Source organism: Lates calcarifer, linkage group LG20 (assembly GCF_001640805.2).
Source record: "Lates calcarifer isolate ASB-BC8 linkage group LG20, TLL_Latcal_v3, whole genome shotgun sequence".
Lineage (NCBI taxonomy): Eukaryota > Metazoa > Chordata > Actinopteri > Centropomidae > Lates > Lates calcarifer.
In genome coordinates, this window is record NC_066852.1 from 20,817,527 (window position 1) to 20,842,817 (window position 25,291).

General features: G+C 38.7%; 1 protein-coding gene across 2 annotated transcripts in view; it reads left to right on the forward strand.

Annotated features, from left to right (window-relative positions):
* Positions 1 to 9,734, forward strand: part of LOC108893926 (replication protein A 70 kDa DNA-binding subunit) — a 35,652-nt gene extending 25,918 nt beyond the window's left edge. For both annotated transcript variants that reach the window (XM_018692401.2, XM_018692402.2), the window contains exons 14-17: positions 472 to 648; positions 790 to 897; positions 1,085 to 1,171; positions 8,948 to 9,734. In XM_018692401.2, the coding sequence (XP_018547917.1) occupies positions 472 to 648; positions 790 to 897; positions 1,085 to 1,171; positions 8,948 to 9,049 (474 nt within the window). In that variant the 3' untranslated portion in view covers positions 9,050 to 9,734. The remainder of the gene's footprint in view (positions 1 to 471; positions 649 to 789; positions 898 to 1,084; positions 1,172 to 8,947) is intronic.
* Positions 9,735 to 25,291: the final 15,557 nt, after the last annotated feature.

Genomic DNA, 25,291 nt, shown 5'->3' on the forward strand with positions numbered 1-25,291 from the left:
TCTTAAGCAAGAAGTCCATAATTATCTGTTTTTCTGAAATTTTAATGAAACAAGGCAACTATCAGGCGGTCACAAGGACAGCTACAGTCATTTTCATGTTTTTAACATCTGCCAGCACTACAAGCAACCACCAACACATTCAAAAGTGAGAGAGCTAAACAGGGAAACGAGATGATCACCAAGTGCAAAATAAAATACACAGAATGCAATACAAACATTGTCTGTAATTAAATGATCGTGTTCAAGGTTCATTTGGATTGGAACATTTTTCCAGTGTGTAACTTGATTTGCAGGTTAGATTTCTCCTCACTCAATATTGTGTAAGAGGGGCAGCACCTGCAAATTAACTGCAGCCTCTTACACATTCAAATTGCCGCAGTTTGATGTGATTCGGTAGTTTTTATTGATCTTGCCACTCTATTCCCATAATTAGATTTTCTTCCTCCCACATCTTTTGTTCTCTCTATTCAGGCAGACTATTTCAGCTGCGTGGCGACAGTGGTTTACATTCGGAAGGAGAATTGTCTGTACCAGGCCTGTCCATCTGCAGATTGCAACAAGAAGGTCATAGACCAACAGAACGGGCTGTACCGCTGCGAAAAGTGTAACAGAGAGTTCCCCAGCTTTAAATACAGACTCCTACTTTCTGTAAGTGCATACAGTGCCAGATACAGTGGTGCTGACTTTGAGAAATATTGTATCCTCTGTGGTCACATACACATACTCAAACATACACATATAAATAAACTCTTCCCCCTCCTTCATCATCTCTGTCCGTCTGACTCTCAGGCCAACTTAGCAGACTTCGGGGATAACCAGTGGGTGACATGCTTCCAGGAGACAGCAGAGGCCTTGTTAGGTCACAGTGCAGAAACACTGGGACAGTACAGAGAGACCGTGAGATACATACATACATACACACACACATACACAATTACACACAGTTTTGCTTAAGCTAGTTTGTTCACATCTGACAAGAAAATTGCTTTTACAGTTTTTACTGGAGGTCTAACTTTAACAGTCCACTTCCTGTAAACCACTGGCCCTGACTTTGTTTTTGTGTGTGTGTGTGTTTCTTCCTAAGGATGAGACTGCATTTGACGAAGTCTTCCAGAAAGCTAACTTCACAACGCACATCTTTAAAAACAGAGTCAAGCTGGAAACGTACAATGTAAGTAGCTATAAACCGGAGCACAATAGAATTTAATACAATGCAATGCAATTTAGTTTTCCAGGGGTAAAAGAGCTGAACACAATGACATACAATGGTGCTCATCATTGTCCTACAAGGTGCAAGATTTTTTTTCAGTGATCTGTGCCTTGCAGGAATACTCAACCCTGATTGACTAGTTCATGTTGGTTACAAACAGCTGCCTTATCACTGTTCTGAACAAATACACCAGAAGACATTTTATTTCTCCCACACACTAATAACGGTTCTAGAAAAATGGGCTTTCAGAATCACCAGGAACAAGTGGCATTGTTGTAAAAACAGTAAATGGTCTCATTTAGTGTCAATTTCATAATCAAACCAAAAAGTAGAAACCAGCTACAGTTTACAGATCTAAGCTGTGGTTGGGTGTGTGTGTTATTATGTGTGTTTAAGTGGTTTCTTTCAAATGACAGTGAGCACATTTCTGTTATGAAATTGTTAATTGGAAATTGCAGCATTTAGAATTTATGAACCACACATGATTTGGTTTCTGTCAGATCCAAGTAGCACTTCCTCTGTCAGGTTTTCTGGGGGATACAGTGTAATGGTACCTTTGCAGTTTTTACAGATGTAGTGTTTTGTAAAAAGTAGTAGCAGCATTTAGGATGAACTAGTTGCAGGCAGAGAGTTAAGGGATTTTTTCCAAATAGTAAATAATATGTACTTTGTACAAGGAGCTTACCAGATTAAAAACTGTGAAAAGTGAAAATTTACTGTTATATTAGGCATCCTCTGGTGATAAAGTGTGGTACATTATGGTGTAAAAGTGAATAGATGTATGCCATCTATAAATCTGTATCAATCAGACTTGTCATTAGTTATTATCTTCTACTCAACTTCAGTCCCAAGTAGGTAAAACCACAAAACAACATGTGTAAAATGCAATATAATCGCAACACGCTGTCAGTCACACAACATGAATCCAGAATCATTTCAATTAGTATCACAGTGACAAGAGACTTGTTATGTAGCCAGTGCACTTTGGATAACAGAAAACAAATACAGCTGTGGATTCATTTCTCTTAATTAGGCACTAATTAGCATTTAGCTATTGTCTGTCTAAGCCTAATTAACTTAATTATTCAGAGACTAATTTGCTACGGAGGGCACATACCAAGAGTCTGAGGGGAATGATTGAGATGTAGGATGAGCTGTGAATGGTCCATGTCCTGGCCGCAAGAAAACCTACAAGGAATGTTATGCAGAGTTCATGAGACATTCTTCATTGTCTGGAAAATGATGTAAAACCTTTTCAGTGCTGAATTACGTAAAGTCTAGACAAAGTGTTGACATACAGTCTTTATACACACAAATACACATTTTCTGTAGCTGCAATCTAATTTTACATAAGGTGCTATGTACTATAATGAAGAGTATTCTTCTGAACCAAAATGAGTCTGACTGTTTACAGCAAATGTCAGCACCACAGCAACTGACCAGCTAACAAGAAAAGGCCTGAAGCCCCACAAGGAGATGCTGGAGGGTGCATTTTTCATTATAGCCCACAATACATAAGTGTTGAACAGAGCAAACAACATACTGACAATTTTGCTTTTATTACAGTCTTACCAGTAGTGGAGCTCAGGGTACAGTTTGTCCAGAGGGCAGCATTACTGGAAGAGCCATGGGGTCATTTAAAACAAATAGTCTAGAGCACAAATGTTCTCTGTAAATCGTCTTCTGAGGACCATGAATATCTGCAGCAAATTTCATGACAGTCTGGACATACAGTGTGAGAGAGACAGACAGACTGAGGGTCATCATGATCCGTAGACCTGATAAAAAATAGAAAACATGTTAACAGCAGCTATTTTCAAGTAATTACTAATTACTTTTGTGCCAAATCAATTTGATATGAATGGATTGCATTCGAGACAAAATCAGCACTCAACATAAAAGCCTGTATGTTGCAGTGCATACCTGTATTTGAGGCAGAGAGTGAGACCAGTGCATTCATTTGGCAATGTTGTATGTTACGCCCACCTAATGCATTTATAAATACAGGTAAAATACATATTTTGTTGATTTTTGAAGCAAAAAGTAGTAAATACAGCCCCTGCAACAAGAAGACATTAAAAAGTGCCTTTCTTCAAATATTAATGCACTGTTGCTTTTTGTTTCAGAAAAAATTTAACAATACTTGTGGCACATGTGACAGTTTGGGCACCTTTCTCCTTGTAAAACACTCAGAACCTCATTAACTCGTTAGGTCTTAATTGACTCATTAGTACTTGTAAGGCAGGTCAAGAATTGTCATTAGGAATTATCACCTGATGACATTTCCAGAGCTGACAAATTCTCTGACTCCTCAAAACTAACCCTCAACAACCATGGACTCATCTAAGCAACTGACTGAGGATCTGAAAATGAAGCTAATTCAACAAAGCAGGGGAAGACTATAAAAAGTTATCAGTGTGCCTCCAGCTTGAAATTCCCACTGTCTGAAATGTCATCAAGAAAGGGCAGTTAAGGTGAAAGTTGAGATAAGATCTGGAAGGCCACACGCTTTCACTTCAAATATCAACAAATCATCAAGTATGGAATTTGCCCAGGGGTGCCCCAACCTTTGCGTACAACTATATGTTATTAGATACATGTTTATTTAAAAACAATTTGGAAAACCTCACCTGTTAATCACACATCAAGTGTTATGCTGTACACAAGGAAGGCTAGAAGTGTTAAAACAGTTATCAAAACCAAAAGCTCAAATAATACATACAGTTACAAAAGCATGACTGGAAGTTTCTGGTGCCTTTTAATTAATTTTGTAATTAAATGTCATTTTTTTGTGTGTGTCATAGGACATGGCAAGACTTGAAACCCCAACAAAACCCCAACAGCAACAATGTAAAGTTGATAATTACAGTATTCCATATAGCAGAGATAATGAGTTCTGAGCAGATATATCTTCTACACAAAGCTTATCAGTGTTTGCTGTATTCACTTTCAGTGGTTGTTAGTCAAAGTTTACTGTTTTTATTTCAAAGCTTATGATTCAAAAAGATGAACACAGAATGGAGAGAGTCTGTGATTCACTTGCTCAGTGCGTCTTCCCACCTCAGCCTCAGTTCTTTCCCATAGATGTGAGTGTGACACAAGACAAAAAGGATCAGACATCTACCACAATGTTTTTTATAAAAATAGAACAGTCTAATGAAATGTCAGAGCTTAACAAGACTAATGAAGTTACAAAATTTGTACTTCGTCATTTTTCACAACAGGGGCATGCACAGAACAACCTAACTCAGGATCATATTTCAAAGTGTCTGTTTGAACTTAGTTTGCGTATAAACTCAAGTTTGTATTATTTTAGGGGAAAGCAGAGATGAAAAACTACTGATTTTTACACTTTAAAAGCACAGTGCACTCAGAACTCTAAAACTTTTTTCCTCCCATCACCTGTAAATGCTGCTGAATGTCACACAGTTGGTGATTCCAGTCTTTTCTCTTGATTTTCAGACTTGAGTTAGCATTTTTTTTTAAATGTGACTTCTGTACTTCATCTTGAGGTAATGGAGAAGGTGTAGGTATGTCTCCCTGCTGCCCCCTGCAGCCGGCCCCAGGATCCTTGCTTTCTCTTCACCTTGTCCTTTCCTCCTTCCCTCAGCCAGGTCTTTGAGAGCCGTCCTTAGCTTGGAGCCTGTGATCCTATTCCGGATGTGCTGGTTGGTTTTTTCAGTGTAGCCTCTACAAACCATTTCTACTGGACAGCTGAATGTCCTCCACTCTGCTTGCGAGCTCACAGCTGGCAGCTTTGTGTACTTTTCCTTCTCTCTCTTGAAGGCAGTCTCCAGCCTCTCTTCACATGGTCAGTTCAGTCATACTGACTGTCCCAGAGCGCCATATCTGGTCGTAAGGAAGTTGTGATGATCTCTTGTGGGAGCTAAAGCTGGTGGTCGAGGTCAGTTCTCATATTCCACTCACAGGAAGGACCACACCGTCATGCTGCTGCCCTGAGTCTCGCCGGCTTCCCTGACAAACTGGGTCAGTTTGCTTCCAGCCTGTGTGAACCCTGTTGTGGCCCTATCCATACTGACCCTGTGTCAGTGCTGCCTTGCAGCCAGATAGGATATGCTGCAAGCTCGGATTCAGAGAGCCACGAGTTGTCTTGTTGCTGAAGATAGCTTTTTATGACTCTGGCTGTATGTTCTGGGTTATTGTCATACTGCAGAATGTATCTGAGACTGATCATCTGATAGTACTGCATGATGGATAACAATCTAAACACTTAAAGTGCCCAAAACTTCCACACTGCAAATGAGTAGAAGCAGTGAGGTTAGCTGTGCAGCTCTGCAGGCCAAAACGTCACGTTTCATTAAGGTCCCACTGAGGCAGGAGAGTGAGCAGTGAATCAGATACTTGTGAAGTAGAGGCCATTTCACTCTGTTACAGGTAGAGTTAATGGAATTTAGATGATGGTGAAGATCAAATTTGGCCTGCAGGATTGGATTTACCAAGCACAGATGAGTTCATTTTTCACATAAACATCTAATTTGCATTTGTTTAAAAGACAATTCAAGATTATTGGTGCACTTAGAATTTGGGAAAGTGTATCTGATTATTTCCCACCACAAGCTAGATGCAGTATATTGAGTCCAAGTCTTGGTGAGTTTGAATCTGTGCCAGGCTGTATGATACTACAGAGACGCACCGCTGTATTAGTAATGTGTGTGAATATAACTGTCCTTGTGTGTATGTGTGTGTAAGTGCAAGAGCATCTGTCTGGCTGAAGTGAATGAATTGATTTTGTCTCAATAAATACATTAGTAGAGGAGACCAGTTTTTGCTGCCTCATGTTAATAGACAGGACATTGAGAGCCACGACACAGACACTTAATACACTCACTTTATATCAACAAACCACACTCTTGGCAGACCTTGTGTACATCACATTCAGGTCTTTCTGCAATCCCTCAGCATCTGAAAAAAGTCTGAGAAAATTCTAAATGCTTATATGGCTGCAGGTGAACATGATGCACATGAATATTCCAAGAGGCTGCCATTCAAATAATTTACATAACTGGTGTTATATATTCAGATTATATTTCTTTTACTTCTGTCTTTAACCTTTATCTAATTATGAGCACTTATGACAGAGGCATATTAACAGAACACTTAATACAATAGTCCTGCAGCATGCATTTGATGTAACTTTTTATTCAGACAGAAATGCAGCTTCAACTTGACAGAAAATAGCTTATGCTCTTGTGCTACATTATAATAAGTCATTTTTATGTCACATGTGGTGCTAAATGTGGCAACATAGAAAATGAGATAACGGGAAAGTGTTGAAGCTACCATGTCTACCATGTTCAATAACTGACATTTTATTATTAACACTAAACACAAGGTACAGCTGAGGCTCATGGGAATGTCACCTAAGTTAGTAGGACACATAATTTCACATCTGTGAAACATGAATGTAGCAGTCCTTCCTTAAGATATTTTACTGGATCATTAGATGAAAAGCTCAGGGATCACCAAAGTCAGTCTCCAAAGTCATCTTCTGGAGACCGTTCATGTCAATCCTGTGTAACATTACATGGCAATCCATTTAGTAGTTGTTTAGATATTTCAGTCAGGAGTGAAGTTGTGGACCAACAGGTGGACAATGCTGTCCACAGAGCCATGCCACTAGTGAGAAAGATATGAATTTGAATTATATCAAATTTACAAACATGTATTATACATGTTTGTAAATCTGATATAATTCAAATTCATACCTTACCAATCGCTGTGAATTATTATTTACTGCTTCATTATCTAAATTCCTCCACGGGGATCCTTTGGTTTTATGTGATTTTATTTTTCAGTACTCATTAATTCTGTGTGAGGTTGTGGCATCAGTTAGAGGTGTGTGTTGGCTGTTTGCTGCATGTGTGTGAAGGTGAGGTGTCGACATGTTCTGTCAGGGTGCCAGCATCTAGAGGTGGTGCTGTTTAATTCTTCAGGGAAGAACCCCACCTCATCCCCACCATCTGAAACTAAGACAGAGAACAGGGTGAATGTAAGGCCACTCGGTAATTGTTTTCTCCTGATGCGATGCAGTGTGGAATATTATTCTATGCACATTAAATTAACAAACCCTCTCTCACAGTGGTCTGTCCTTTTGAAAACCATTGTTTTTAAATAAGTTGTCACCTTTTGTCAAGTGGAACCACTGCCTTGACAGCCACCTATTGTTTAATTTGCCAGCTATCCTCAGGTAGATGCAAATTAAAAACACTAACAGTGGTGTTTAATCACTTATGAGATAATGGAAAAATGTTAAATCCTTGATGCTGGATATGCTGGCTGAATTACTAATTGATTAATGATTTTTTTGGGGATTAATCCTATTTATGGTGAGTGTGATTATAATGGAAATAGGTTTTTGGCTTTACGTCTTAATCAGAAACCCACTGCATAATGTGATGATATATAATGTGAAATATATCTTGCTGCTGATGGTGACTATTATTACAAATTGTTGAGACTGAATGACACTGAACCGTATGGCCTAAGCTTTCTCATAAAAAATCTGCATGCATTTACAATTATGATTTACATGTGGCTTTATATATGTACTTTCTATCTTTAAAATTCCAACAGGAAGGTGTAATAGGGCAAATTAGAGCACATTTGTATGTCTACTTATCTTGTTAATTAAAGAGATAATAAACAGAGACTCAACATCCTGCTGTTGTTGACTGTTAGAGGTGGAAATAACACAGTTCCCAATTTGGAGGCCAGCTTGGTTCAAATTATGGTCTACCAAGTCAGGTTGGGTAGTCCTGTTGTATGTTGTTGTACTGTAGCTTCTTTTGAACACAGCCAGTCCTTATTTGATGACCAGTTTTCTCTCTGTATCAGCCTTGGGTCTATTAGGATCAAGGCTGACTGTTCCCATATCTGTTTTGTTGACATCTGTGTCCACAGAGGTGTCTGTAGTCTACAGCAGTGGTTCTCACAGTGTGAACCTTGACACATTAAGGTGCTGCGAGATGTCTTCATTTCATTGTTTATTTGTTGTATGTTTGTAATAATCTTTCACTAAACTAAATTTAATGTTACAATCTCAAACAAAACTAGCAAACTATGCAATACAAATCACAAATCAACTTTTAAAAACCCTGTAATGACATGATGGCTCACGGCTGTTGGTGGTCAAATGTACAGTGAAAACTAGGGGTTAACATCAGATTGAGCAATGGAAAGATTTGTCAATATAAAAAAGCTCAAAGAAATACTGAGTATGCTGGAAAAGAACTGAAATTGAAATCTACTTGGCTTACACCTTTTTGCACAGAAGGTCTTGTTGGCTGCCGTTGGGAGATGGATATACATTGTTGTTGCATTTAGAGTGGTATTGCCAATCTCATATCTGTGAGCTGGCTTTCTCATCCCTGCTATAAATGAAATCCAAGGACTGGCCTGTTTGTGGAGTCAGGCCTGTGAGTTTTATTAGGTTAAAAGATTTTGGGACCACTGATCTATAGAAAGTCATGTCTGCTGGCAACAAAGACCAGCTAACAGAAGGCACAGTTCAGTGCTCCATCCACCAGAACCAGATTCCACCATTAGATGACTTTACACAGACTTTGGTTACAATTCAAAACCCTTTCACTTATCAAACCATCAGTAAATAAATTCTTATAACATTTAAGTCCACTCTTGAATGATGCTGATCAGAAATGTCCTTTTTATCAGATGTTGCTGCACTTAAAATCAAAACTGTTTCTCCTCCCTCCACAGGATGAGAGTCGAGTGAAGGTAACTGTAATGGAAGTCCAGCCAGTCGACCACAGGGAGTACAGCAGGAGACTCCTCAGTAACATTCGCAAATTGGCCAGCTGAACTGGGTCCCAGTCATCCAAACGGCTGCCTGGTAATTGAACGTGTCTTCCACTGGTCTCTGACTGGTGTCAGCTTTTTCCACCAGCGAGATAACAGCGTATCTGGCAGAGGCAGCAGAGGGACAATCAGTGAGTCATCTGGTTAAATGGCAGCCAAACAAAAGACTGATATTTAGTTGTTCACTTCCTTTTAACAGACCAGGTGGGAAGCACTGGAAATGTAATGGAAATTACTTTTAGATCTAATTTAATGACAGAAAGAAAGAAAAAGAAAGAGGTTTGTGCATTAGGTTACGTGGAAGTGTGTTTTAGACCTGCTTACATTTTTATGCCTTTCATTTATCGTATACACCGAGATCACAGCGTTTCTCAGCGTCTCTTTTTTTTTCACAAGTGACTCATGTCTTTGTTGGCAAATGTGTGTTGGTGATGCTCCCTGTTAGTTGAATAAGACATTGATGAGTCAGATTTTTTAAATTTTCATTGTTCAATTTTAAAAATGAAGCCATAGCAAAAGTGTGTGGGAGATGCACGTGTTTGCATTTGTTTTAATAGTGTTCACAGTGTTTACTGCTTGTTAAACTGTTTCTTTGTTTTAACTAGAAAAAAAACAGTTTGGTCTGTTGTCTGGCCTCCAAAAAATATGCAACAAGGAAAGGGTGATTAAAAACATATTAAGATAAAAACAGTGTCTGTCTTTATCACTGTTGCTCAGACACAAGGTAATTCCAAGTGCTTTACAGAGGCATGACAAAATGAGACATTAAAAATACATGGAAATTGTTTTTAAAAAAGGGGAATTACAGGTCTTGAAAAGTCTATAAAAGCACTGAAGTTAGCTTCTTAATAAACAGATTTAGAAGGCTTTAATAAGTTGCCTGTTGTAGGCAGTAGTGTTAGTTATAAAATATATTTTCATCTCTTAGGAGACATTACACAACTATAAACAGTGTTGGACAAGTTACTTTAAAACTATGTCATTATACATTGCTCATTAAAAAAGAAAAAAGAAAAAAAGAAAAAGCAATTCTTTGCAATTACTCAGCAGCAAAAGTAATGTTTTATATACTTGTTACTTTGCTCCATTTCAGCTCCAGATCCTCCACACCCTCAAGTCGCTCCTTTTGTATTTAACACATAGAAACAGAAAATAAGACATTGCAGTTTAACAAGCAGGCAACTGTACAATTTAAAAATCTTTACCCATCCTGCAGCTCTTTTAGCCTCAGTGCACTCTGAGGCTCATAGATGTGCAGTGACACACCTTCCAACTCAAAACAAAAACGGGTGACTTGTGAATGTACACAAACTTACATGCAGAGAATCCAGACTGAAATCAAGTTTCCATATAACTCAAGACAGCGAACAAGCTCAGTGTCTAATGTCAAAGTAACAGAGTTGCTGGGATTAGTAACTGTGATGCAATTACTGACATGCCACTTGTGACAGTGGCACTGGAGGCTGTTTGGTTCTTTTCTGTGACATCTCAGTCAGTGCCATCAGGCCTGTGGCAAATAGGAAGCTTCTTCATCTTCTCATAATGGACAATGCAGATTTTTAGCAAAACCTAAATGAACTTGAATTAATTCAGGTCATGTAAACTCGATTAATTATATATCAGTAGAAATTATTGTTAAATCTGCTGGGAAAAACAATATATAAAAAATTCTGGGCCATGTTGTCCCTCCTGGTTTTCCATTGTACCTTGATTTTTTTTTTTTTTTTAAATACTGTAAAACATCTTATGTAGTCTCATAAAGGTTGTAAAAAGTCTTAAAATTTAATCAGGCATTTTACTGCTCTAAGATAGCTGCTTTACATTGAACTGGGAAATCGCAGACACCACCAAATTAAATGTCTGTATCAACATTTCTAACCGCTTCATGTTCACTGTGAGTACACATCCAGACACTGGAAAGCAAGGACGGCGCTTCAGTGCCTCTCTACTAAGGTGTGGCTCAAGGGCATGACACTGATTTATGTTGGCAGCAAGCCGCCTGCTCCGCTCACTCTGAGCACCATCAGTACCATCTCCTGCCTGCTGTCTGCCAATGCTGTGTGCAGAGGTTTGGGAGATTAAACACACACATATACACACACACTGATCTTTTCATCCCAGTGTCACCTTTACCTCAGGTTTTTCCATTATCTCTGTCTTCTGTTTTTTTCCCCTCTTTTGTTTAGTGTGTTCTGAGGCTGTAGTCTCTAATTATTCTTTTCTTTTTAATGACAACAGAATCTGACTTCATGCGTAAAAAGCAGTGGCCAAACATTTATTACTACAGACAGCACACACGAGTTTAGCTAGTTTATGCTGATGTTCCTCAGCCTCCCAGTGAAAGCTTGACAAACAGCGATTTAAAAAAGCAGGCTAGCTAGCTAATGCCATTGTATAAATGCAGTCAATGTATCATGTAGCGAGAATGGATTAGTTCAGTGTCACTAGCCTATATTGTGCTAGCTAGCTAGCTGATATTAATCTTTTTTTTTTCCTCTTCTATTGTATTATCTAATTCTATTATTTATTACAGTCTTTCATAGCTAGATCTCCACACTTAAGTTTTTCAAATATGGTTTCTAGTCAAGTTACAATAGCAGTGTAAGTTATCAATCAGCATGATGTTGATCAGTCACATTCAGTCTCGTGTATGTCACATCACCTGCGAATTCAGTGTTACACACAGAATTTTTGAAGGTTGCTCTTGATTCATGTGTCACCGACAAACGCAAATGATCCCACACGATTCAAACCATTAACATTTGAAGTGACTCCTACTATTGAGGTTCTCTGTACTCTGTGACCTTGCCAGGTCAAGAAGCAAATCAGGACAATTTATAATTTGGTGGCATAAGCAGGTGAAGTGAGTGTAACTCTGTGTTCAATTCAGCAAATCTCCATGAAAGTCCACGAGATCAGAAAGTCATTTCCAACTTAAAGCCTTGCTGGTGATTGAGACTTACGGTGGAGACATGTCAGTCTACAGCTCCTGCCAGCCCCAAGGCATTATGGGACAGGGGAGGACATAGTGAAGAGATTAAGAGAAATACATTTTCTTTCCTTTTTTTTTTTTGTATTATCCTTCGAGAACTTTATCTGAATGTGACGCGCTAAGCAGTGGTGAACTGAATTACTGGTAAGGTTGTCATATCTTCTCTCTGGGAATGTGGGACCTTCAGTCTGGTGAATATGCAGTTCGTCTCTATCTGCAGAATATGTGTGCAGCAACAAGGACAGCAAATGGAAATGAGCTGCGGTTATCACAGAGGTCGTACTCCTGATCACAGTCTATCTGTCCGCAGTCTTATCTTAAAATACTCAGTAGTTGAGTCAAGCTTGCGTCTGTGTGAGTGTGAGACAGACAGAGACTTTCCAAGAGTTTCCATGCATCAGATCTTGGGAATGCTGGCAAAGAATTACTACAGGTAAAGACCCTGTGTTTTCAGTCATTGGCTGATTAGATCTAGAGTCAGGTGGAAGTTGAGTGCAGCTGTAATATGTTATACTTGCCACTTGCATCTCCAACTTAATACAATTGCTCATTCAGCATTTCTTTCATCAGTCTTTCTGAAAAAATGTAACTGGGATTTATTTTCCCTTTAAAGCTGTTGGGATTTTATTTCTGGTTTTACTTCAGCTCTGATTTATACTTCATCAGAAGAACAAGTTCTGTACTTTAGCAGCTTAGTTAAGCTAGCTAACAACAAGAAACTAACATGGAATAGTCATATTACAAGTGAGACAAAGGTTTAATTGTCTTTGTGAGCTCTAACTTACACTCTACCCACAGCGATCATTTAGTGTTTGAACTGATCAGGGGTCTGTAAGGCAGAGAGGGAGACTGATGGCTAATTTCAGTGTAATTTCAATGTAACTTCAGCTGCTGCTGTCGCAGGACAGACACTGTAGAGGCACAGTCTGTTTAGTAATGTGTTAACACTTGGGAGGAGTTCATACTGTGTGTGTGTGTGTTGGAGACATGGATGCATTTACACCATTTCAGCATCTGACAACAAGGTGATTTCTGACACCTTTCTAGCCATCTTGAATGCTTCTTGGAAGCTGCATGTTTTTTATACATCTAGTAGCTGATCTGCTTGGACACATGAATTGACCAAGTGCAATTGAATAAATTGTGTATTGAGTATAGTATAGTATAATATATAGCTTTAACTAGGCTATATCTACAGTTCACATCATTAGTGATATGCATTGTTCATGCAGAAAATAATAATGGCATAATAATGATAGTTATTTCTTTAGAAAAAATCTGCATATTTGCACAATGGCATAAAAGGTCAGAAATAGCTCATCAGTTCCTGTGTCCTCATTTGATGTCCATATGATGTAAATGCGTATAAACAATATGAAATCAGCTGAAAACAATCTACTTCATAGAGACTATGGATTCTGTAGTGGCCTATTTGTGCCCATTTTGCTTGGACATATATCAAATATAATGCCATTTGATTTCCATGGTAATTAATTTTTGCTTAAAGAGCAAGCCACCTCAGTCAGTTTCTGGGTAGTAAAAGGTTCAAAAGTACACAGGAAATTGATTATGATTTTGCAGTTCTCCTTCACTACAAAAGACCTGGATTTTGAGAGGCAATAAGTGGCCATGTAATGATTCCCCTCACGTGTTTTCATAATTAGTATTTTTGCCTCGGCTACCTTACACATGAATCTAAAGCAATCATCATTAGAGAAATGACTCCTTGGGTTTTCCCACACCCACGTCACTGTTACTCTGAGGAGAGAAGTCTGTTAAAACCACAGGTGGGGGTTACTCACAGATGCTTGCTCAGAAGATTTGTATCTGTTGCTGAAATGTGCTGCCGATTCATGGCTGTAAGGAACTGTAAATTGTGCTAACACAGTAAACAAATGTGAACATTATTAACCTTTTTTGAGCCACTGAAGCAACAAAAATTCATTTAGGTCGTATTCTGCTGATTCTGTTATCCAAGGTTTAGTTAATTATCTGATTCAAAACATTAAGTTTTGTCCAGATACTGTATATACAACATGTGGTAAATGTGGTTTCTACACTTTTCTCTCTGTAACAGTTGCTTATTTACATATCCAGCAATTACAGAGCAACATTATAATTCATTTGGAGTTGTGTTTCTGTCCACCTGGTGATTCAAATATTCACTCCATTTTAGCTCTGTTTTTGGTCTCTGCCAACTGCTGAGGGGGATGTCTCTTTAGCAACAGAATCTGCTCATTTACAAATCACTTGCTATGTCTTAGCCAGTAGACTGCAGTTGGTTTTTCTGAGATTTTTCAGTATAAACAGCTGCCTGTGAGTGCACCAAAACATTGAAGTTGTGCAGCGGACAGATAAACAATTAGCAGAACTTAGTATAAGGCGCTGCACATATTCAGGTGGTAATTCTGTAGCTTCATCACTACAAGTGACCCCTTTCACATAAGTTCTTTGTTTTTAGATTGTCATTTAACATGCTCTTAAATATTGATTATTGCCATTTTTGAAAGACAAAAGAGATACACTCTAAAGTGCATTAACAAAGCCCCAAAATACAAAAGATGTGATTTTGTAAAGCCCAAGTCAATAATCAACTCATTTGAATCAAATCTTGACAGTCTAAGAGCTTGAATTAGTTGGGAAGTTTATAGTGAGAACTGAAAGGCTGTGGTAGTTAAGTATAACACAACAAAGGCACGAGAGAGAATGAAGTTGAGGGGATTGTTTCTTTGTCTGAAATAAAAAGAAAGGGTTCAAACTCTAAATATCACAGACTTTCAGAGGGCTCATCATCTCTTTTTGTTTTGTTTTTATATCTGAAAAGACTCAAACAAATATGTGAACATTAAAGTCCTCCAGGGGGGTCAGACTCAAAAGCACATAGCATCCCATCAACTATCTACATGTTGTGCTTTGATGTGCGTAACTAAAAATTCTTGTAAATCCACAATATGCATCCACTGGCAGGAAGACAAAACTGTGCTTTCCCCAAAACTCAGTTAACCAACTTCATCTCTGCTGCTCTCACTTAATAGACAGATTGACTGCCCGTTTCTTCACAGTTTGATCAAGGTCATCAAGCTTTCATAAGGGTATTTATAGGCTCTATTGTCCTGTGGGTGTGCTGGTGCATGTATGATCTGAGTTATCCCAGTGAGAAAGGGCTTCAAGCAGCACAAGTGTTCTGCAGCATTCTCTGGTCTTTCATGATACATGTTCTTAGCAGGGAGCTGTAGGTGCAGATTTCTCACTCTAACTCTCTTAACTTTTCTCTCTTGTGGGAGGTCATTCTTTCTTTTGCTCAGCCCTCCCGCCTTACCTCTTTTCAGTCTTTACATAAATTACCCAATCCCCACTTCGACGCCCCACTCGCTCCAGTATTTTCCCTCATCTGTCTTTCCCTCTGCCTTCCTGTCCACCTACTGTATCTGCTGCTTTTTCATACACTTTCCAAAGCATCATCATCATCATTTCTCTCTGAGCTCCTCATCGATTTCTCTTTTCACTCTGTGCTGCCTCTCATCTTCTCCTGTCTTTGTTTCTCTCCTACCCACTACCAGTTAAATAAACCTTCCCTTTCGCCCTCTCTCCATCATAAACAGATCTGGCCAAGGGGCATTCATGTACATTTTTTTATGCTCCATTTGGAGAGCCAGAGGCTGTGCCTAAACTGAGGCCAGTATACACAGTGCATGCTCTGTGCCTGTACTTATGCATGACAAGTCTTCAGAGGTGGAAAGATTTTAAATTGCTTGTGTGAGCCAGTTTATATAGTTATGAACAAGACATGTGATGAATCATTGCTTAAATGCAGATTTTTATTGGATGCAGTAATGAGATATATAATGTTTTAGGCACACATTAGTGGTGTTTCCCAGTAGGAACGGTATAACTGACAGATTCACATTGGCATGGTTATATGACATGCATACCTAATAAGTGGGTAATTAAGTGGGCTTTTCTAACAGTTTGTCTTTGTTTGTTTGAACGGTAAATGGAACAAAAGTCCATTAAAATAAGCACAAGAGAAACATTGCAAACATTTAACAACATATATACAATGTAAGATTTTAAAAAAGCTGAAGACCTCTCTGAGCTGGACCACTGTTGCCCCCCCAGCTGGACACATGCAGGTGACTGTAATCTATATACTGTAGAGGAGCATGGGTTAATGTACATTAACTAATGTCACCATTATCCGTAAGCATACCTTATTTCTTGGCTGATATGGTTATGAAATCATTCAGTTGTGGTGCTTCACCCAACATGTAGGAACTAAAAATAAAGAATATTTAATTTCATACTAAAAGCAACATTTGATTGTTTCACAATTTAAGTATTAAAATCATGCTTTTAAACATAGCTGAGCTTTCAGCCCCTTGTCTGGGTTCTACTGCTAGACTTCTTGTTAACTTCCCCACTTTCCCCCTTTGAATACTCACCACAGTTATTATTTGATGTAGATTTAGTATTCATTCAAGCTAGTGTGTACAATGTTTTTGTGACTGTTGCATCTTTGTGATGAAAAATGGAAAATGCAGTATATATACAGTATATCTATAAGCACTGGAGGCGTCAAGTTCCCACATCACACTGCACTGCACAACAGATGAATGTAAAAACAGCCTTCTAGAGTCAAACTGTGCTCATACACTATTCTGCACACTGAAGGTCAAGCATCTAAGTGACAATAAATAAAACACATTTTGAGTCGAGAGGGACTATAAAATGCCATCTTCCACATTGAAATCTTTTGATTTTCTTTTTTAAAGTGGTAGAGAGTTTGGACACCGTTCTCCCAAATGTAATCCAGTCAGCTTCTCAAAGCTTTTTTTTTTTTTTAAATTTATTAAAAAGGGACATGATCATACTTTCTGAGACTGTTCTCTACAGTATGATTACAATCGGTCCTCTAGGGCCTATAGTGTTTGTGATGCTTTTCTGTCAGTGGGCAAGGAGGGAGTACGTTGACACTATGAAAAGTCCACAGAGGAAGGAGGCTGGAGTGGATGGACTGGTCAACAAAACATTGTTTCCTGTTTCCGAAAAGACAGTCAATGTTATTTATTTTTACTATGCAAATCTGTCTCCTAGAAGTTACATCTATGACCAACAAAATTGCAAAGATGTTACTATATTTTCTAGTGACATAATGAGGATATGTTGTTAAAGGATATAACTGGTATTTTTCAACCTGGGCCTCAGTTACCAATAAAATAACCAAATTGTCATTGTAACTAGAGCTAACCAAACCTTAACCAAAGCAGAGAACCAAAGCAATTTGGAGGATTTTACCGTTACAGTTCCTCACTTTAAACCACTGTAAAATCTGTTTCTTTTATTCTCTTTATCTTGCACTGCAGTGCATGTAGTATTCTATAGTATGTTTACAGAACTGAATTTGGACTCAGTGAACATGACTGCTTTCTCTTTGTTTAATGATTTACCAGAGTGGCTTTCAGCACCTCTCAGAGATAGCATGAGAACTTGTTGCACTTATGATGTCAGTGAAGAGAGCAATGGCAATATCAAGAGAGCGGGAGACTCATAAATTTAAGAGCGACCAAATGAGAAAAATGTGTGAATAGCAGGCATTACTCAAAACACAGTGTTATATTTTGGTCTATTACGGCTGCTGTCGATGGACAAATTGGTGTCTCTGGGCTCTGTTCTAATGAATCAGTGGTGCAGAGTGCTGCGCTCACGCTGTGGCAGCTGACTTTTGGATATTTCATAGCTAGGGGCATGTTGCACTATTGAAGTGCAGTTGGAAACAGGTGTGATTATGAGGAATATATAATGAGGATGTGGAAGTCAGTCATCATCAATCAAATTAAACTTTTTTTTCTTTTCGAAAGGTTTGGTCTGAACTTCATGCAGCTCAGTCTGTGATGCAGAGATACAGTGGATTCACTGTAAAAGCTTCTCTCAAGAGGAAACTGATGTCCCTGAGTGGGAGGTGTGGATTTTTTGAGAGTAAATATGTGGTATCTTAAATTAAATTAACTTAGATAATAAAGTAATGCATTGTTCTGGGCCATGTCATCCAATGTAAGAAACTATTTGATGACTGTGGCTGCAAATCACTCTGGTGTGACAGACGTGCGCTTTGTGCGCCCACCATCCATCCACTGGATGTTTCATAAATGAAGCTTTTCATTCATTCATAAAATTTGTTGCTTCACATTTCTAGGGGACAGGGTTGCCCAACATTACATTTTGAAGTCCATGTAGTGAGGAGCTCAGTTGGGTGGATGGATGGGTTGACTTATCAGTTTGACTTAACATGAGAAACTGCCGTTTGTTCCTCATTTCAAACCAATAGTCATTTATTCTTTCTACATTTTAGGTCCTCTTATCTTTAGGAAGTCCCTCTAGCCTTATCCACAATCTTTTCCTAAACCTTACCAAATAGTTTTTGTGCCTAAACCTAACCAAACCATGACTGCTTCATAATCCCAATCACATATTTTCTATTGTAAGATCCAGTACGCCTATAGGTTGTATCCAAGGGTAGGGACAAACAACCAGTGTGGTCATTTAGACCGAGGACTTGTTGGACAGAAGTTTTGCTATTTGAGAAGTGCATTGAGCCAAAACAACATTTTACTGTGCTCTCTGGCTGGACATTACAAGTCTGTTAGGGTTAAAAAAAACTTTACAGTAGAGTTCAGAGATTTCTAGATTTACTAGGAATATTAAAGCTGGTTTAATTGTTATATGTTGGTTATTCCTTTAACTCATCATCATTTATCTGTATGTTCATGACTACATTACTTGGTAAAACCACAGGCTGGCGCAGCAAAACAAAACTGCATGCTGTGCCTCATACACCTTTGGTGTGTGGTGGGTGGGTGGCATAAGCACAAATACCTGTAATACATGGCATCCAAATTGCACTGCCTCTTTTGAATGCTTCTGCCACAGCTATTCATCCACCTCTCCTCGCTTTAGGTACTGTCAAGTTCAAAGTAATTTGAAAAAAAAATGCCAGTGGGTGGGAAAACAACCTGTGTACAGCTAAACTAAATGTCACTATACCAGCACAAAGTACACGCTGTCTTTTCTTTGATGGATACTTTCCTCTATAATTGTTGAACATATATGAGGAAAATGACAAGTTTACAAAGATGTTTTGTGACACCAAGATGTGCAACCTTACTTTTTTCAGCTCCTTATAAAATGCAATGCCATAACTGTCAAGTTACAGACAAAAATAGCAGATCACAGAACAGCAGAACTGACACGTAAAAGCAAAATCTAAACATATGTGCTGTCACTATTGAAACTGTTTTAGGGTAGATTTTTCTTTTAAGATCCATTATGTTCTTACCATACTGATACTGCTTCAATGTATGTAATTCTGAGGCAAATTAACTTTATACTTGAAACTTATTTATAAGAAAACCTTTCTGAAAAAAGTACATTGTTCCCTGGATAATTTGTGGCACATGCTTTCAGCAGTTTTCATAAGGGTTATTTATTCACAAGGAAGTCTTTCCCATGAAAACAGATTATTCAGAGAGGCAGTTTTTTTTTTCAAAGCTGTGAACACCCTAAATAATAATAACAAACTTTATTTAATCAGGTAAATCTCATTGTGACTAAGATCTAATTTTTGAGGAAAACTGAGTTAATGTAAAAAAAAAAGACTAGTATACAGTATACAGAAGTATACAGCCTGGTTAGAGGCTCTGTTAGGTTGTACTTAAGCATATTGGTGCATTGATCTGAATGATAACATCAGCATATTCACAAAGACAATGTGAACATGCTAATGTTTAGCACATATAATTTAATGAATACCAAAGCCATCATCATTGATATATTCTAAGTAAGACAGAATGAAAATCCATCTTCCTCCACAAATAAACCCAAACTTTCTGCATGACCACCAGGGTAAAAGATGTATTCATTGTTTGTTTGTTTGTTTAGATACTTTGGATGAACCATGACTGACCGGCAGTGTCATTCCTCACCTGTACACCAGGCTCCCTCAGTGTGTTCCCACCTGTGCACACCTGTCGCTGTTTCCCTCACCAGCTCTTGTGGGCTTCACCAGCTGCACCTCATTTCACCATTAGTGTCCCTGTTGCTGACATTTTGCTTGCTGGCTTTTGTCAGATTGTTCAGGCAGCCTTGTCTTGTCTTGACTTGTCTTTTTTTTTTTTTTTTTTTCCTTCTTTTTTTGGGGGGGACACCAACCACAACCAACCAAGTTTCACAAAGATTTTGCTGAAAAGTCCTGGTCTCCGCATTTGGATCCTGCTAGCAAAAGAAACAGACCACAAAATCCTAAATTTTATTAAAACCCAACTTCCCTCAAAGGAAGGAGCACAACAACTGTGCAAGATGTTGATATGAAGGAATATTTCAAAAATGTAATTCATTTTTAGTATGTTTATTAATTCCTCATGTTGTGCTCATCCAGTGCCATAATAATAATCAGTCCATGTGATCCCATCTCCATGTGCACCTGTAGCATCTTCAGGATGTGCCAGTAGATAACTGTCTTAAGCCTCTACTTTCATAACCTCTAATCTGATCACAGAGAGATATGAAAGTGATAACTCCCTCCTGTTTGTTCTGCTTATCTACAGGATTAGATACACCAAGTGGGATGACACTACTTATTCTACTTTGCCATTACCAGGTAGTGAGAGGAGGAGAGGTGTTTTACAATGAAGGCTGCACAGATGGGAATGATTTATCTAATTATACATTAATGAGTAAAGAAGTTTGTGTTCACTGTCAGGCCTTATTTGTCGGTAAAACGTAAAGTTGCGGTCACATGGAGACAGAACGTCTACAGCTCATTAACACAAAATGAAATATGTAGTCTTCCTTTCTCTGTATTTTCAACGTATTTATATCAACAATTAATTATTATGGATATGTAATCACAATCTCTTGTAGTGGTTATCACCCATCTCTGCAGTTCCATGTAGCTTTACACAGCATTTTGGTGTCTTTCAGCTTGTTTCGGTTGTATGGCTCACAACTTTAATGATTTGCTTCACTCTTGTTGCTCTTCCTAGAGTCATTTCCAGGTGCTCCAGGTAGCTGTTTTCAGCAAAACCCTTCAAGAATCCACTACAAATTACCTGCCCATCACCGAGACACAGTTGGCTACTGGCTGGCGAAGTAGTGAAACATCAAACAGCCAAATATTTCCCCCTGTAGAGACCAAAACAGGTAGAGGTAGAAGGAGAGTGATTATTGGACTTACAGCTGTTAGGTGACCACAAATGTGGCTCCAAATGAATGCTGATATTGTTTGGGATCAGCTGGATGTGTAAATAGGCAACTTTTTGCTAAAAGGTTTGGCCCATTAATTTTATAAGGGAATAATATGTCTATATCGCTGTAAAATATGACGTGTGTCAGCCTCTTTTCTTGTACATCGTTCATCCTCCTCTGTTTCATTTGTGTATACAATTAAGCTTTGCTGACTTTGCAAGTATTCATATGCTGTCTGCCATAAGATGAGTTTCTCACAGTCAGCCATGCTCAGAATTCAACATTTTCAACTTCAGTTACCGACCTCCAACGTGAACTGAATGCAGCATGACTCAGGAACAAAGGAACATGCAAAAGAGTAAACATACAACAGCAAGTGAAAGCAGTGTTCCCTCAGAATCCAAACACTGGAAAAAAGGAGAAGACAAATAAAAATGATGGCAAGCAAACAACAGGAATTCACTGAAAGCTATATTGTCAAAATAAGATAAGAGTAGGAAAAAAATACTCATTTTCTGTGACAGAGCAGCCATCAGTCATGAAGTAATTAGGTTGATTTAAAAAGTTGATTCATTATTGACCTTCAGAAAGTTCTACGTACTAGTTTTTTTTTCTGGAGCTTTCAACCACATATCATGGTCTCAGCAATGGAGTGTGTGACTGAAATGCAATGGAAAACCTGATGCAATGACATTTGGTATGATAGTTGCAAATAACTCAGAAGATTGTCTAAAAAGAATCTAATGCATGAGAATTCAACTGCCAGAGCACTGTCTGTCTTCACATGCACATAGAGTGCATGAGTGTGATCACTAAGCAGTGGAGTTGTTTTCTTTCTCATAAAGGGTACTTCAGGAGGGCACGGGGACAAACATAAAAGGGAACTAAGATGATTGTATATGCTAGCATATGGATAATTCTCATTATGCTAGCGTGTGCTTTGCAATGATTTGTTTAGGAGCCACATTATCAGAGTCAGCAGATGTGATGTTTCTGTCTGCCGCTCTGCTCGCTCCTCTCCGTAACTCCAGCTGAGAGCTAAGTGGAGACACAGCTAATTACCCAGTTTACACCACAAACGTAATTACACCCTTATAGTTACATGTTTAGTGTGCAGTACATACTGACTGTGTGGAACTGGGGTGGAGGGGGTGAGGAGCCTTTCCCCATTTGTGTGTATGTGTGTGTGTGTGTGTGTGTGTGCATGTTTCATAACAGGTACGTCAGTGAAAATGTTATTGGGAGGATCTTCTTGAAGCTTACAGGTAGTTTAATATTTAATCAAGCATTCAAACACCCTTTAAATCTTATCGTTCATGCAGGATTAATGGGGAAAAAAATTAGGCATCTGAAAAGGCCAACATAATAGAACATGTCTGTTTTGCTGTTGAGCTTTCAATACCTGGCATCTGACTTGGAATAAAACAATGCAGTTTGAAGCTCATAAATCTGTCTCCCTGAGGGACGTGGCTAATCACAGATGCACCACATGTCTGAAGCTCAGTTATTTAACCAGATTATCAGCGCAGGAGGTAGCGAGCAACAATGCTGCAGACCACGTTCCTAGACACACAACCTCAGGAGGTGGTGATTGCTGAAAATTTTGCAACCTTGTATTAAATTAGATTTTAAAGGAAAAAAGGGAGAAAGCGTATATTAAATGGGGGATTGGAGAGTAAGGCTGTCAGGGTAGAGTTAATGTGTAAAAAATGATCTTTTCTTCCTTGCGCTATTATATCAACTTGCTCAAAGATATTCCTCGTCATGAATTTTACCCACAACTCACGTAGCTCATGAGCACACGCACAAAAGCCATCTACTAATCAATCACACTCTCAAAATGCTGCGATTAATTCAGTCCATTTATCGTCTTTTTTTTATCATCATAGCCTTGAGTCTCCTTTTCACACGAACACACAGGAAGTGAAGAGGAGTGCAGAGATTGAGAGTGGAGCAGCAGCAATAGCCCCAGTCACAACTTCACATAAGGTGTAAAATCTTTGTGTTCGAGGGTGCTGATCTGCAGTGGCACCTTTTAAATCATATTAGAGAGGAGATGGAGAGTAGAGGAGAGAAACATTTAACTGTCCCTGTAGGGAAATTTCCCTTGGACTCTATGTTGCTGCTTTTTACAACACTCATCTAACAGACACCAGCAGTTTTCACCATTACACAACCAAGCACAAGAGAGAGAAAGCAAAAGACAGATGGGATATGTCCTGTCACTGTACCAATATCTCCTTCTTTTTATACTCCTTTTCTTTGTCCCCTACAAAAACTGATGTTTGCCCCTCCACCCTGACTGTCCTAGTATTGTCAGAGAATGAAAGAAAGCAGCTTAGTTGAAGGACACACTGAGTGTCCTTTTAAGAAATGGCGAGTAAAGACTAAGTCACACCGTGGACTCTGTTCACCACTAACGGTGCTGTTGACCAGGGTTTTTGTGAACAGTTCCCCCACATTGTTTGTATCTCACACTCATGCTCGAGGATGCACATGCGTGCTGCAGTAAAGGTAGTAAAAGCAGCAGTGAGGAAGACTCCAAGCTGAATTTAACAAAATGCAACTTTATAAACATACAAAAAAGACTCTGCAAGTTTTTAGTCCATCAGTCTCGTGTTTTGGAGCCAGTTTAACCTCTCTGTGTCTCAGTGGCAATTTTTTAAATTACTGATCACACAGAAGGACTTCAAAGCTTACACTTTTATACTTTGCTTGATTGACCAACGTCTCAGTCTCTCACACTCTGCCATGATGGTTGCTGTTTTTCTTTTTTTTCTCTTCTTTTTTTTCATCAAACTCTGATGTGCAAACATTGATTTTTCTGGCTGATTAGAAGGCAGTGAGCGGTGAAGCCAAAGCATAAACTTCAAAATGCCCGTTTTGAAATCTGTGGGTGACGGAGCTTTTCCACTGTGTGATTTTCATGTGCCACACGTCGGCTTGCATGCGCAGTTCTCCACCCCACTCCATTTTAAGATAACAATTTGAAGCAACAATAGGCAACACAGGGGTTATTTGCTTGCACAACTCTAATTATTTGTCACTGATCTCAGATTATAAACTATTTCTGATGATCAGTTTTAGGGATGTGACTTTAAAACAATTGTCTTGTGTTTTGTGGGCTTAATCCTAAACTCCATGAAATGTCTGTAGCCAAATAGATTACACCTACATAATCCTCATTTAATACATATTTAGCATGTTGATTAATTGTCAGAGCACAATAAAACAATTAGCACCTTAAAATATCTGCACATTACTGAGTTGTTTTTGTAAAGATTGTTTTTTATGGTATTTTTGCTTTTATTTGACAGTTAACAGTTAAGAGAGAAACAGGAAACTAGTGCAGAGAGAGAACGAGGGCTATGACATGCATCAAGTTTCCCCTGGCCAGGAACTGAAGTGTGGACTTTGTGGTTATGTTATATACAAAACAGCGTAACCATTAAAGGCCACCAGTCACACCCCAACATGTAACTTTTTCAGCTCAGCCAACACTTTGCCTCCATTAGACTGTGACCACTTTGCCCTGCCTTGATGTTTTTTAAAACCTGCACCGACTGTATGTGATACTTGCCCTGGTTGTTATCAGTCTTTTATAGAAATGTTATCAGTCTCATTGTGGAATACAATGAAAAAAATTGCTGAAAAACAGAGGTCTAGTTTATTCATCCCTAAACTCCAGTGCCTTGCACTTAGCACTGATGTAGCTTTTAATCTTTTTGGTTTGGGCTTCTTGTAACTAAATGCTACAATGCATGCACCCTGTGTTCAGCCCATGAGCACAACACATGGCTGACATACTGACATTTGTATCAGTTTATTCTTATATAACTGTTGTGAGGCATTGCAAGCAAACATATATGGGATGTAAAAGAATATAACTGAAATGCAACATTCATGCATCAGGCAGGCATGGAGGTCATGTTACACTCACATGTTCCACATCCTCCCATTGCGTATGTCCATGACCTATCTCTCTGTCGCTCATTCACTCTGCACACAACAGA